Source organism: Pollachius pollachius (assembly GCF_949987615.1).
Source record: "Pollachius pollachius genome assembly, chromosome: 3".
NCBI lineage: Eukaryota > Metazoa > Chordata > Actinopteri > Gadiformes > Gadidae > Pollachius > Pollachius pollachius.
The window spans coordinates 14423019-14438945 of NC_136936.1; the positions used below are offsets into that span (position 1 = coordinate 14423019).

At 42.5% G+C, this 15927-nt stretch overlaps 2 protein-coding genes across 2 annotated transcripts in view; one reads left to right on the top strand and one right to left on the bottom strand.

Annotated features, from left to right (window-relative positions):
- Nucleotides 1-4303, bottom strand: part of fchsd2 (FCH and double SH3 domains 2) — a 51229-nt gene extending 46926 nt beyond the window's left edge. The window contains 2 exon segments of the mRNA XM_079732386.1: nucleotides 1532-1629; nucleotides 4040-4303. Of these exon segments, the coding sequence (XP_079588512.1) occupies nucleotides 1532-1629; nucleotides 4040-4060 (119 nt within the window). The 5' untranslated portion in view covers nucleotides 4061-4303.
- An 8086-nt stretch (nucleotides 4304-12389) lies between these two features.
- Nucleotides 12390-15388, top strand: p2ry2.1 (purinergic receptor P2Y2, tandem duplicate 1; the record flags this gene model as incomplete). The annotated part of the gene is made up of 4 exons (XM_079733313.1): nucleotides 12390-12723; nucleotides 13051-13219; nucleotides 13425-13761; nucleotides 15188-15388. 4 exons carry the CDS (start codon nucleotides 12390-12392, stop codon nucleotides 15386-15388), a joined length of 1041 nt encoding a protein of 346 aa, XP_079589439.1.
- Nucleotides 15389-15927: the final 539 nt, after the last annotated feature.

Consider the following 15927-nt stretch of genomic DNA (forward strand, 5'->3'; position numbering starts at 1 on the left):
GGGTTGAATTCACTAAAGACGCCAGTTTTGGTCCCATCAGGTCTGTGCCAGAACCGGAGACGAGTCAAACCAGACATATGGTTTCCCCTCTTAGCAAAAAGTGAAGCCAACACTGAAGTTGGCTGCACTCCCTCCAACCCTTGATCATGTTGTTCGGTTGATGTATTGAAATTAACCAACGTGGGAAGTTCCCATGACGGTTCATTCCAATGCATCAACATCAATAGTAATAATACAGTGTTAAAGACTGAAAGCCAATATCTATACATGCAACAGGCATACTGCTTTGCCCCCAAGTATACACGTAGAACAGACATAGGCATTTGTATGAATCCTTTTTTCCGAATCATTTGTTTCAGAATAAAGACTGAATGATTCTGTGCGCTGTAAATAGACAGAACAACGAGAACCGAAAGAGCAAAAATTATGAAGTGATAAATGGAGAGAAGGAGGGTGAGGAATAGAGAACTGAGCATTAGAAGTATACTGTCATAAATAATCAACACTGGGACAGCAAGGGAATAAAGAAACACGGTTTCCCCCACTGCCAAAAACAGGAATCCGCCAGATATTCATTGGACAGCACACAGAAAAATGTACTCAAACACACGTGCGTGCGCACACACACACACACACACACGAACACACACACACACAAACGCACAATACAAAGGGGGAATGAAGAATAAAAACCTTACTGATGAGTTTAAAATAAAGCAACATGATGAAAGTGACACAAAAAAATGAAAACAAAGGAAAGAAAGCAAAAGAGAGACAGAGACAGAGACAGAGACAGAAGCAGAGACAGAGAGAGAGAGAGAGAGAAAGAGCAGGAAGAAGACAGCAGGAAATTCCTTCGTTGTTTCCCCCGGTCTTGTGTGCTTAAGTAAACTGGAATGAGAATACTCCTCTCTTCCCCGCTGCCTCTCTCCATACACCCCTTAAATCTCAACAAAACTAAACTATGACTGTCGACTGAAGTCTGTGTGTGTGTGTGTGTGTGTGTGTGTGTCTGTGTGTGTGTGTATGTGTGTGTGTGTGTGTGTGTGTGTGTGTGTGTGTGTGTGTGTGTGTGTGTGTGTGTGTGTGTGTGTGTGTGTGTGGTGGAGTAATAACAATAACATTGTAATAATTACAATAAACCTAATGGTCAGTCATCACCAGTAGATGGCCAAATGAAGTTACACTTTCCTCCTTCATGTCTTCGTTGTAGATAATTGGGCAGTGTGGGTATTTGAGTGTTATTTGCGACAGACGAGAGAGAGAGAGATGGGTAACAGGATACTGGGATGAGATTCAGAAAAGTTAATTCGTAAAGTAAACCTGCATGTGCTTGCTGGGTGTGTGTGTGTGTGTGTGTGTGTGTGTGTGTGTGTGTGTGTGTGTGTGTGTGTGTGTGTGTGTTTTGTTCTTATATACAACATATATATGTTTTTCTCTGTGCCTGTTTCTCTGGGCATGTATGTTTCTCAGTGTGTGTGTGTGTGTGTGTTTGTGTGTGTCTGTCTGTGTGTGTTGGTGACTGTTGTACCTCATATCATCGAGCAGGTCGCACTCTGTCTGGTGTTTGAAGTGCAGCCTGGTCATCTGGTCTGTGTGCGTGTTCTTCAACTCCTGCGTCACTTTGACCTGAACAACACAACACAAAGTGGTTAAAGCACCCTCGTCCTTTTCATTAAGTCTTCATTCTCAAAGTTTTTACTGTTGAGATGTTTAGCCATAGTGAGTTACAGTGACTTAGTTCAAAACCCATATCATGAAGAAGCCCGTAGGTGTCATCTTGCTTGATAACGCCTACAAGTAGACTGAAGTCATTGGGGTTCAAACCTAGAAACTGGGGTCAGCTGGACAACAGTTTGCACCGGAGCATCTTTAGTGTGTGTGATTAGGAACTAAAGAAAAGCTGATCGGGACACATTCTCAGCAGATCCATGACTGTTATGATCTTCTGGGTGGTTCCCTCCATTTTTACATATACTCAAACGTTGTCTTTTTATTGGCATTGAAGGTTTTGTCTCTGTGTAGTGATGACGTTGTTTTAGACTCCTGTAGTCAGTTTCAAGTAAAATGTATTGCTCAGCTTTTTTTTTTTTTTTTTTTTTTTTCAGGATAACAGTCGGACCAGAACATTTTCTGTCAATGTTTTTTGGTTCTTAGTTTGTTGGCTAAGAAGCTGATAGTGTAAGGTTTCAGGGGCCGATTGATCTTTATGATGATGTGCACAGTAGCTGTATGAACAAACAACGTGCACACACCTGCACGTAATACACAACAACACACAAGCTGAGAGTCACTGGGAAGGTCATTGTTAATTGTCGGGAGAATTCCATTGACTATTCACAGCGGTAACAGTGGGAAATTCATGACGGTTCTAGAAAAAACAAAACACATTACACACACAAACACCCACCCACACAGCTACATAAATTAGCACAAGTATAACCCCACATACTGTGTCAGTTAGGCCTACACTCCCAGGAGACATTACATGCTGGCAAACACACACACACACACACACACACACACACACACACACACACACACACACACACACACACACACACACACACACACACACACACAAACACTTCCTTTATGTCCTTTGCTTTTGAAGATAAGTATGGGGTGGTTCATAACATCATGAAGACTTAAATTACTACTTGGTATTTTGTCTCCTTCAGAGGAAACTACAGGTGGAGTGGGGGGGGGGGGCACACGAGAGAATTGGTCAAGCAAAATAAAAAAGAAGAGAGGAAGAGCAAGTGAGAAAGCAAAAAGAAGGAAGTGATGGCGTTAAACAGACAGATTGAAGCAAACAAGGTTAAAACGAAACAGAAAGACTGGGTTCTCAGACAGAGTGAGTAAGGGTTGTTTTATAGAAAGGTGTTGAAGTTGGAAGCGAGCAAGGTTTAAACATATGAATCACTGCTATTCATGTATAATGAATCATAATGTAATACATTAACTATGACACAACAGAATATGTTACTATACACACGGTGTTGAAAGGAACTTGAGTCAGTATACATATATATATAACCTTTGGTTACACGTGGGTTAGGGTTAGGGGGTGTGCATGTGTGTGTTGACACATTAATAATTCAGTCTGTCACACTCAAATAAGAAAAAAGGAAAGAAAATAGGATGTGCATGTCTTCCTGTGTGTGTGTGTGTGTGTGTGTGTGTGTGTGTGTGTGTGTGTGTGTGTGTGTGTGTGTGTGTGTGTGTGTGTGGTCCATGCAGACTCACACACGCATGATGTGTCACGCTTTTGGTTATTCAGTTTGCAGAATCTAGAGGCACCAGTGGGACTAACTCCTAATTAACAGAAAGCCCAGCAGAGGTGCCACACAAGGGTAATTAGTTATCCTGCATGGACCTATCAAACACAAAATAACATGCATGCGGGTAACAACTGAGCTATATTAAGATTGTCACTTTTTGTTTTGTTCTTATCAAGCAACGCCACCTCAATATACACAGGGCCTAGATCAAATACGATTAGACATTTAGTTGTCTGGGGGGAGAGGGGGTGTTTTCCCGACCTCATGTACATTTCACCGATGAGCATCGCTATGACATTAGCGTTCACGTTATTCTGAGGCTACTGTCTTAAAGCGCTGTTTTCGATTATGTGGATTTTTGAGAATGTGTCTTATCATATGTCACCTTTTGTTGAGTAATTTATTTGCACTGCTGTTGCGCTGTGGCTGGAAAGGTAATGGGACGACAATCACAGCATCTTCTGGGTATTGACTGGCATGTCGTGGCTAAAATAGCTTCAGTAAACCATCCGTGATATTCGTGGATGATTTGAGTCAAAACGCTTTTGATTGTATGCACATGCATGTGCCGTTTTGACTACTACGTTAACTCAGCATAGCTAGCGAATTTGGCTAACATTAGCTAGAAAGGGATATTATCTTTGGCTCTGTGAGCAACAGCAGCATCACATTTAGGCTGAAACACGTCAAATACTACTACTACTACTACTGAAACACGTCTGCACGGTTAGCGAGAAACACTGAAAAAAACTCACCTTCCTCGGCGGTGGTTGCATTTTGGAGTATTGACATGAATGGTATTGCCCCTGCGAAATGTGTTATAATTCCAAATAAATCCAGCTTGGATCCAGTGTTAGTTGCTATAAAACCCCCCAATATAAGGGAGGAAAATAGGAAGTCAGATTTTTACACCAGCGTCCATGATCAGTGATAGATGGCTTTTTTAAGACCAAAAACTGAAGCTATCACGGTAGACTAATCACACTCTGCTTAGTTGCCTCTACAGCCAGAGGACTGTGTTCCACTGTACCGTGTTGTGAAGCTGGATGACAGAATCGCGGAGAAGAAAAGGCAAAGGATATGGGTAAATTAACGGGGAAGCCCACGTCAGCTCAGCTCAACAGCACCACGCTGTGGTGATGGACGAAATAACCTCCGGCTTCCCTTCAAAACGGAACAGATTATCTTTGTTTGCATCTGGTGTCCCATGGTGTCATCATAACTCGAACCACAATCATTATCGTGTTTGAGTAACTCATTTTGACATCAAAATTACGAAGCAAGGAGATGCAATGATCCTTGTTTGGTGTTAATGGTTTTCTTTGTCGATTCATAAAGACGATTGACAGGAGACTGGGTTCCGCAGACCTGCATAGCAACAAGAAACCGCAGTCGATCACTGATAAATCGCTCGATGTATCCAGACAATCCCAGCTTCTTTGGTAGTTTGAGTTGACAGTGGGTCAAAACTATTTTCAGTTCTCAGCTCAAACATTACATTTTTATGTAACACATCTCTTCATTTATTTCAGTATTTTTTGCATCGAGAGTAGGGAGGTTGGAAGGTGCTTCGAACGTTAACAAGTAGGCCGAAATGTAAAGCCCACTTAAATTACACCACATGGAGTCAATCAGCAAGGGCTACAATTAAAAAGGATAGTAAATTATTCACAATGGAAGTTTAACCCACCTATTAAAAAATCGCTGTATTTAAGAACTTAGTGCCTGATGCCTCCATCCCTTCAACCAAACCTATGGGACTGCAGGCGCGTCTCGCGAGCAGGCGGTGAAACGCAGTAGCGCTGCGCCAGGCTGGGCGCAAATGAGGCTGTGAACAATTTCCTTATTTAATAGGGGGTTAATAGGGGTAGTGGCCTAACCGGACCCACTACCCCTAACCCCTACCTTAATGCTATATAATAATGCTTATTATTGCATTCATAGTTCGTTGCTTTCTTTCTAAAGATTAAGGTTTGGTTTGGCATATGCTCTGCGACCAACTCAAGATGCCTCTTTATTTCAAAGAAGAAGTATGGAAATGTGCAAAGTGTTCAGTCATAAATGCGAAGCAACATTTTTTTTTGAGGCTATTTACTAATTTGGACCGATCAACCGGTGTGTGTGTGTGTGTGTGTGTGTGTGTGTGTGTGTGTGTGTGTGTGTGTGTGTGTGTGTGTGTGTGTGTGTGTGTGTGTGTGTGTGTGTGTGTGCACGTATAAAGGGTAAGCTAATAGCTAGTTCACTGTCAAATTACTCAATTGTATATTTTTAGACAATATTCAGTTAGACAGCTCCTCCTAGTTTGTGTGTATGATGTAGCATGGAAGGTGTTGTGATAGGTTGCTGTTATTTTTTGCTTTATAATCAATGTTAGATTGTCTATGTGCACCAGAGGAATCAAGTCCATCCCAGATTCCTCTGGTATGCCGAGAGGGCCAGCAATCAATCATAGCGCACCGAAGCTAAGGTTTAGTTATGGACCATTCAATCATTAATACAAAAAACTTCTGGAGCATGTAAGACATTAAGCACACTCCCTCGCCTCACACAACCACACAGGTATTTGCAGAGATCCAATACAACACCCACGCACTGAGCTTTGTTCCAGTTGCAGAGGAGAGCATAATGGCTGACAGGACTGTATACTCTTTGCTATAAATTCCAGAATGTTTTGATGTTACAATTTATCAACTGCTTGTCAGCCACAAGGAAAGGTAAGAAACGATTTAAGTAAAACTAATACTGCAGCACAAATACGAACATTACAGATGAGATTATTCATTTGGGGTTCCAACTCAAATGTGATTTTAAACGGTTAGCTTATACAAATCAGCCCAATTTTGTTAAATAGTTCAACTTTGGAAGTGCTGCTAACCATATGGGTCATATGGCTCTTCAGACCACTAATTCAAATTTACAATAAGTTTTTGTCAGTGACTCGTTTAACATCCAGCTTTTTATGATGAGAGAGACAATTATTTTGTGGATAATGTACTAAATTCAGCTTTGCTTATATGCTCCTATTAAAATGAGCATATCTTCTTTGTTTTTTCAATGCACTGGCTTTGAATTTCATATAAACGTAAAAGTTTGGTTTGACAAGGAGCATCATGGTTTCATAAATAGGCCACAATAAAAAAAAGTATTTGTATATGTAGAGGTTAGAACGCTAATGCTAATAACCCATAGGAATGTCATCAGGGTTTGTTTTTTTTTACCCAATACACACTTAGGTACCAGAAGGAGATTCATTTACAACTACCATTGTATTTGTTTGGGGAGGGGAAATGTTATATGCTATGGAGTCCCAAGAAAAACATGATTATAGATAGACAGCGAAGAGTCAAATCAAACATCAAGGACAAACATTTTGTTAAGCAAACAGCCTTGCAGCTTGCAGGACTTATACACACAACACACACACACACAGCCAGTCGAACCACTCAAGTAACCCTTCTTCACAGTTACAAACCATCCGAAGCCCCTAAAGGGCAAACATGAGACAGTGGGAGTTCTAGTTTACAAATTTGCATGTTAAGTTTCTCCTTGACTGCGAAGATTCAAATGTTTGCCTAGTTACATGCATGTATTTTGGTTTGACAGTAAAGGACTCAATGCAAGGGAGGAAGGGACTCAAGCAAGCCATAGACTAAAGTGAGTTACAGTTACCTTTATGAAAACAAAATATTGTCTGCTTGGAAATTATACACTCTCCCCAGTCTTTATTCACTGGTAGATCAGGATTTGGAGGAAAACTTTTTTGCTAACAATAGAATGAGAACTTATTTAAGTCCAAAAAAAGGACACACTGTAATGGTTGTAATGTTTACAGTTCTGTCAGGATCACAAGACTATCACCTTACATGTAAGGTGATATTGTTGTGATCTAAAAATGTATAATAGTACACCTAGCCTACATGTTAATTTATTACCACCTGTTTACTCGCACACTTACCCAGTTGTATTAACAATAGCGGAAATGTCTGGCAAAGCCTCTATAGGCCTAGTACACGTGCCTAAAGTTGATCACATAAATGTTATTGTAACATAAAATCTATTGCAAAATGAGATGGGAGTTTGGAGCATTGAAGTTTCGTAAGATTTCGCGTAATCACGTTTGAGACATGCTCAAAGGCAGGACTGGAGACGTTCGGAAAAAGTCAGTAATGCCATGTCCCTCGTTTTCTATTTGCGGCAATACTTAATTCTTTGACACTTCATACCGCTTGTGTTGGCTCTCCATTTACTCTAAGCTGCATATACTTTATGAACAGCATGTTTGCTTTTCATAAGTCAGGAACATCAGTCATAATAATATCTATAATAATATAATAATAACTATAATAATATATATATACAGGGTGCGATTTGTGGAAAAAACCAGAGGGGGGGATAATTTTGAGAAACATTTTAAAATGTTTCAAAATGAAGACGGACCCTGTGTATTTTGGTTGTTAATTATTACGATGTAATGGTGAAAACACTTTGGGTGGGGGGGGATAATTTTTTATCCCCACCGAGGATAAAAATAATTCAGCAGAGGGTAGGACGTGTAAACCAGAGGGGGGGGATAATCCCCACCATCCCCACCGGCAAATCGCACCCTGTATATATACAATAATATCTTCTGTGTTTGTTTGTTTGTTAAGCCTGGTTTTGTTTTGATTTCAAATGTTGTTCAACCATGTGCCATTGTTATAGTTGTGTTTTAAGATCTGGTATCATGACAGATCGATATTTGAGATTCTTTTGTCCAAAGTGGATAATCACTATCTGAATAAAGACACAAAAGTTACATTAGTATGACAACGTTAGGAGAGTACATTTTGTTTATACTATTTGTTACTTATTTTAAGCACATAAGCTGCCCCCACATAGCCACAAGGAAGCAGGATCGAACACACAAGCTGCATTACCTCCACATAGCCGCAAGGAACAGGATCAAACATATAAGCTGTAATTACTAGACATAGCCACAGGGGGAGTACGACGCAACATACAGGCTGCATTAACTACTCCAGCCACAGATGGCAGCACCTTTAGACAGGTGAGGAAGCCGGAGCCAATACGTCACATAGGCCACGCCTACTTCACATAGGCCACGCCTACTTGATACAAACGGGGAGCGGGAGTCAGATGACACATATGGCAGACCCGTTGAGAGCCATATAGCTCTGCGGTGTTTCTCTCCACGCGTGTTAAATACAATTCCTTCCTTTTGCTTCATAGTTACCCTACCGAAATACTTTAACAAATAAAGTGAGTTAAGAGCGACCCGTATTAAACTACTTTCTTCAAGAACACGACATACATTTCTAAAATGAACAATATGAGATACAAACAAACATAACATGATAAAAAATTCTAAACCACTCACACACTAACCCATGCTAACACTATGCCGTGTTCTTTGGAAAACGTTTGGCGAGTCAGGATCGCTTGTAACTCACTTTATTTGGTAAAGGTTCGCTATATCTATGAAGCAAAAGGAGAGGAATTGTATTATGCACGCGTGGAGATACACTTAGTAGGGCATCTGATGGATGCGTTACCTGGAGCGTTCTGGCCCCCTGGGCTATGTGTTGTGACTTTAAAGGGGTAGTTCGGAATTTTGGACATAGGGCCTGATTCCCAAGTTAGCCTTGGTGTTCTTTATCATTGGAGACAGTTTTCAGCACATTTCATTCAGTCCTTCTAGTTGCAGAGTTCGCCCGTGCTAGGCTAGCGCACGGCAACGGGCAATACTAGCCTGCTAATAAAAAAGTCTTACCCTATCCACAGTACACCCGAGGTAAATCAATTATAAAGCCAGACTACAGATGTAAATGTCTGTGTTAGAAATGTAATGTTAGAAATCAAACTACCCTTGCATCGCATGAATCATCGCATTTTGAGGGACTACTTTCTCAGTAGCAGCGGAATATAACCTAGGTATCAGCAAGGGGTAAACAGAAAGATTATAAATTAGCCTACAGCATCCCAATTTTTTTTAATATATATATATATATATATATATATATATATACATTATGAATTTTAATAAGCCCATAAGTCTATTTTCGCACCAGCGATTAACAGTTCTTCCTCAGTGATTGTAACACTACAATGCACATCATATGAAAAGTGGCGACATCAGACCTATGCTTCAGACGTCTGTAGTTCACGTTTGCCCTTTTTCTTGCTGCGGTTGCGCGCGAAGCTAGCTAACTTTAGCTGCAAACCAAATGTAAACATGGATGCATGGCTAGGCAGGAGTAAACGTCCAGCTACCGCTACCGTCGTCCCGGATGCGGGCACAGGGGAGCAAAGCGAAAAAAGGAATAAAGAGACCACTACCAAACACCGGCAGTACAACGAGAAATACATTTTGTATGGATTTAATTGTACATCGTCTGATCCACCTCAGCCTCAGTGCTTTTTTTGCGGTGAAGTCCTGTCAAATAATTCAATGAAACCAGCCCATCTGCAGCGGCACCAGAGAACCAAACACGCGGGAAATGGAGGTAAGACCGAGGACTTATCAAACGAAAAATGTCTGAATTCAAGTCAAGCAAGACTACACCAAAGAAAGCAGCAAATGTGTCAAGCAAAGCATTGGAGGCCTCCTATGCTGTGTCATTACTTGTGGCTAAGTAAAAAAACAAACACATTCAATTGCTGAAGATCTGATTCTCCCTGCCGCTATACTTTTGGTTGAAACTATGCTGGACAAGAAAGCAGCAGATGCGCTGAAAACCGTTCCATTATCAAACAACACAGTCTGTCGTCGGATCGATGATATGGCCACTAATATTGTTGAGCAGGTGGTCAGTGAAATGAGCAGAGCAGGTCAGTTCGCTTTGCAGTTAGATGAAATGACGGATGTGAGTGGGGAGGCTCAGCTCTTGGCCTTTGTGCGCTATAAAGAAGAGTCGGACATACATGAGCATATTCTGTTTTGAAAGAAGTTGACGAGAAGGACAACCGGCGAAGAAATATTTCAGTTGATTGACAGCTTTTTTAACGATAACATTCTGGAATGGAAGTCATGCAGTCACATCTGTACTGATGGCGTGGCTGCAATGACAGGGAAAGTGCGTGGGCTGCATGGGCGTGTCATGATGGTGAACCCCGAAATTAAGTGGAATCACTATTATCCACCGGGAGGCTCTCGCAAGCAAAAGGATGAGCCCTGAGTTAAGTGCTGTTATGGATGACGCAGTTAAGGTGATTAATTACATTCATTCCAGGCCTATGAATCACTGATTGTTTCAGAGTCTTTGTCAAGACAGAGGGGCAGAGCACGATCAGCTGCTGCTTCACACGGACGTTCGCTGGTTGTCTCGCGGCAAAACCCTACGGAGGCTTTTCGAATTTCGCGCCGGAGTGTCTGCTTTCTTGAAAGAGCACTTGCACCCTCTTGCGGTTGTTTTTGAGAACACAGGCTGGGTTGCACGCTTTGCATGTCTTGCCGATGTCTTCTCCAAGCTGAATGAACTCAACCTGTCACTTCAAGGCAAGGACTCACACATACCTACCATGTATGACAAAGTGAATGGATTCATACATAAAGTCACCTTGTGGGAGAAGAAATGTGACAGTAGAGATGTGAGCTGTTTTCCACTCGTTGTTACCCATCTTGCCACCACTGATGCTGAAAAAAATCCTTTAGTCAAAATCATGAGAACGCATCTCTCCAAACTCAAAACTGACTTCAACCAGTGATTCCATGACATCGAAGACAAGTCAGAGCAACTGGACTGGGTGAGGAACCCCTTCAGAGGGACTGAGAGCAGCAGCAGCCTTCCTGCCAGACTGCATGAAAACCTGGTGGATTTTTTCTTTTATCGTGTGCAAAAGATGGCACATGCTGAAAAGTCACTGACTGAGTTTTGGTGTGAAGTTGAAAAGGAATATCCTGAGCTGGGGAAATGTGCATTAAATGAACTATTGCCTTTTGGATCAACTTACATGTGTGAAGTGACCTTCTCAGCCCTGACTCACATCAAAACCAAGCAGAGAAACAGACTGAATGTGGAGAGCAGCTTGGTGGTGGCTGTTGCCACACTTCCCCAAGAACTGTCAAAGCTTTTGAAAGACAAGCAAGCGCAAGTGTCTTATTAAACTGAATAAAAGATTTTTTTTTTCCACTCACAATTATTGTATGTGGTATTATTTAAATGAGCAGTTGGATTAGATATAAAGACAAAAGGTTAAATATAAGTACACATTAAGGCTAATAATCCACATGAGAGAGGGGGTACTTTTAACATGGAAACCAGCTCAAGGGGTACACTGGTCAAAAAAGGTTGGGAACCACTGCCGTAGCCTACTACCAGGAATATAACACTGTTGCTTAGACACAGCAAATCCCTCAAAATGCAATGCAATGCAAGGTTGGTTTTATTTCTAACATTATTCTGTCAACACAGACATTTACATCGACCGTCTGGCGTTATAGTTGATTTGCCTCGGGTGTACTGTGGTGTGGGTAAGACTGTTTTATTAGCAGGCTAGTATTGCCCGTTGCCGTGCGCTAGCCTAGCACGAGCAAATGCTGCAACTAGAAGGACTGAATGAAATGTGTTGAAAACTGTCTCCAATGATAAAGAACACCAACGCTAACTTGGGAATCAGGCCCTATGTCCAAAATTCCGAACTACCCCTTTAATACTGGGCAGGCGTGGACTCAGTTATGTGCTCTGATAGGCTAAGCATGGTGCTGAATTCCCGCCTCCTGGATACCCGTATGTGTACTCTGCGCTGATCCATTGTGGCTATGTGTTGGCATTGCAACTTGGTTTGTGGCTTGGTGCTGACCTCTTGTGGCTATGGGCGGGAATTACACTTGTTTTTGTGGCCTTGAGCGTCTGAGTTTCTCGAACACCAGGGCCGCTCGTATCTCTAGAATTGATACATGAATGAATAGCTTCTTGTATGAGCCGGACGCCTCCCTATGCTCTTCACATGAGAATGAAGCCTCTCTGGTCACCAAGGACATATGTGGCCTGTTGGTATGAATGTGCGAATTATGTCACAACTAACACACACACACACACACACACACACAGGTGCTAAAAGCGAGATGATGACTTTTCTCACTACAGGGGGTCCCGGTAGTCCAGGATGAATTTCAGCAACCAGTCCGCTGTGTTGAACGTGAGCAGCCTCTACTCATGTCGCTTCAAAGAGGACTTCAAGTACCTGCTGCTGCCCATCAGCTACTCTTTGGTCTTCTTATTCGGCCTCTCGCTGAATGCCATGGCGCTATTCGTCGTCACGTTCCGCACAAAGCGCTGGACCCCGTCCACCATCTACATGCTCAACCTGACCGTGTGTGACACCCTGTACATCTTCACGCTGCCCTTCCTCATCTACTACTACGCCGATGCCAACGACTGGCCCTTCGGCGAGCCCATCTGCAAAATCATACGCTTTCTCTTCTATGCCAACCTCTATGGTAGGCTGTACGCATAGTAAACTGTTTTTTTATTATTTTGACCGCATAATAACTACATCTCATATAACTGATAGAGTAGCTTACACCAATACCAATTTTGTGCCTAATTCAACACAGAAGAGCTGTGTTGAACTGTGCAAGTCAGAGATGTGCTCAGAAAACTTGGCTACATAATATTGTGGCACAAAAGTACAACGCACATGTCACATTACCACATTTAAAATGTTAGACTCTACGATTAGCACAGAATCGAATCATGTCCCATCACGTGGTAAAACAAGTTGGATGCATGCTAATGCAGTGGTAACACACCGCCTGTGCCTCCAGGCTCCATTCTTTTCCTGTCTGCCATCAGTCTGCATCGCTTCATTGGTATCTGCTACCCGGTCCGTTCCCTCAGCTGGCTCAGCGTTAAACGCGCCAAGCTGGTGTCCGTGGGCGTGTGGGCCTGTGTTCTCTCCTGTCAGGCACCTGTTCTCTACTTCTCCAGGACCAGGTGAGGAATACACACACACACACACACACACACACACACACACACACACACACACACACACACATAGTTAAGGCAATGCCTAGCATTAGGGAACGTTATTATGTTAAAAGGTTACTATTAGGTCTGCAGATGCAGATGTCTTACCCAGATTAAGATGAGTTGTTTTATTCCTTATTCCTGCATCTGTCATCTAACCATGTACTAGGAGGTATGGCAAAGGCTTGGTGTGCTTCGACACCACGGGCCCGGAGCTCTTCGATGACTTCCTGGTCTACAGCTCCGTGATCTCCGTGGTGATGTTCGCCCTGCCCTTCATGATGGTGATGGTGTGCTACGGCCTGATGGTGCGCAAGTTGCTGGAGCCCAGCTGGGGATCAGGGGAGGGCCAGCAGGGGCCCCGGGCGGCCCACCGCACCAAGCAGAAGTCGGTGAAGATGATCATCATCGTGCTGGTGACGTTCATGTTCTGCTTCCTGCCCTTCCACCTCACTAGGAGCCTGTACTACTCCTTCAGATACCTCAGGAATAGGCACCCAGAGCAGGTCAGTGATGCACACCTCACACCAATTCCTTCTCAACCATGGCTGAGATAACCCCCACTACGAGTCTCGTTGTGGAAATACCAGAGTCGAGAGTCCGACTTGCGTTACAGTCCAGGAGCTCTATATCTAAATAATATAATATAATACATAGATATCTATAAAACATATTATCACAGACAAAAGCTGTGTGCGCCTCCAGACAACATTATGAATCACAAACGACTGCGTCGGGTTCTCCGACGTCTCTGGTTCTTCCACGTTCACGTCAATCTGAAGTAGACTGAACCACGACATGGAGGAGAAAGGGATTGTTGACCGCGTTTGTCTCCCGCCGGAGCCTCGCTGCCGAGGGACCACCGCCTTGGCAGCAGGCAGCGCTTAGGCACCACCGCCTCCTGCAGCGGGCAGCGCCGAGGCGGTGGTCTCTCGGCAGCGGGAAGCGGGGCTCAAGCGGGAGACATTCGCGGGCAACAATCCCTGCCTCCTCCATGTCGTGGTTCATGTACTTCATGGAGTCAAAGCCAATGTTCCTTTCCCCCAATTCCTTCTCAACCATGTCTGAGATAACCCCCACTACGAGTCTTGATGTGGAAATACCAGAGACGAGAGTCCGACGTGTTATGCGCCATAACACCAACAGCAGAACGGTTATCCAAATAACAAAGAAGTGTACAACACTTGAATTACAGTGTGTGTAATCACACACACACACACACACACACACACACATGTGGCGCTCGCACGGTCGTATCTCATTGGAGGGCCAAATTCTCTGGGCTGGCAAGGCAGAGAAAGGGGAGGCGGCATGTCCCCTTATGACGACAAAACGGCGCGTCTGAGCTTCGTTTTTTCAAAGGCGGAGCAGAATGCCTAGCGCTCGTTTTACACCCAATGAAATTTCTACCTACTGGGGGAGCATAGGTAGGCTAGGGGAACTCATATTAATGTTAGAAAACCTCAGAAAGTGAGATTTTCATGGCATGGGATCTTTAAATAGTTGCAGTTTTCAATCGTCCTAACAGCGTGACAGCTTGTAACATAAGGATTACTATTTTCCTGAAAAATATTCATAATCTTCATAATAAGTTTTAAACAAAGTTTAAATGTTTATTTGTTCATTTACCGATACTTTACATTTGATTTAAGTAAGTCAATGAGTGTCAAATCTTATTCAACATTCTCCTCTTTGAGATTTTCATGCCATGGGATCTTTAAATAGCTGCAGTAGAGAAGTAACATAATGCAGGTTTAACCAAAAAAATTAAAACTCAATCTGATGGGCGTTTTTTTACGAGATGACAGGTGATAAGTGATTGACAACCACTGCCACTAACTCTCACTGTCCTGAGAGCCATGCCTCTCCTCATTCATGTGAAATGCTTCAAGCATGTTTTGTTTTGATCTTCCGTCTGTGTCTCTGGATCAGATAACCTGTAAACTGCTGGAGGCGTCCAGCATAGCCTACAAGGTGACCAGGCCGCTGGCCAGTGCCAACAGCCTAATCGACCCATTCCTCTTCTTCATGGCTGGTCAAGACTTCCGTAAAACCATGAAGAGGAAGAAGCAGAAAAAAGCAGCAAATGGCCTTCCAGAATGTGCAAACACAGCGTTGACAACATCCCTGTGATATTTTTTTTATTTGCTGGTTTCTTGTTTCAGTTTTTTCTTATCTGCTTTATGTCACACATTTGCTGTAATAAACACAGAGTGCTTCTGCGTTGGAATCAAGAAAACAAACTGGATCAACTGAGATTTTTCTCGATTTTACCCGATCTAAAAAGCCTCATCCTCTATGAAAAAGCTCTATGACTAGAGCAGTGCTAAAACTCCTGTATGGATGCAAATCACTGCCATAATGTTTTTAATTTTAAAAGCCATTGAATTTTGTATATGGAAATGTTTTTAATTCATTTCATTGAATTTATTCTACTTTGAAAACAAACTCATCTGTATATGTTTGTTAAGTATTCACCAGAAATGCAAAAATGACATTTCAGGAAAAATCATGTTACAAATATTCAAAATAATATTCATTGTTTTCAAGTGGTCAAAATATGGTTTGTCTGTCACATAATCAAAGGAAACAAACGGCTCGAGAATTGAACCCAACAATGGCGAACATGGAGAACTATGATAAGTGCAGGTAACCGATAAGTTGTTTTAGTT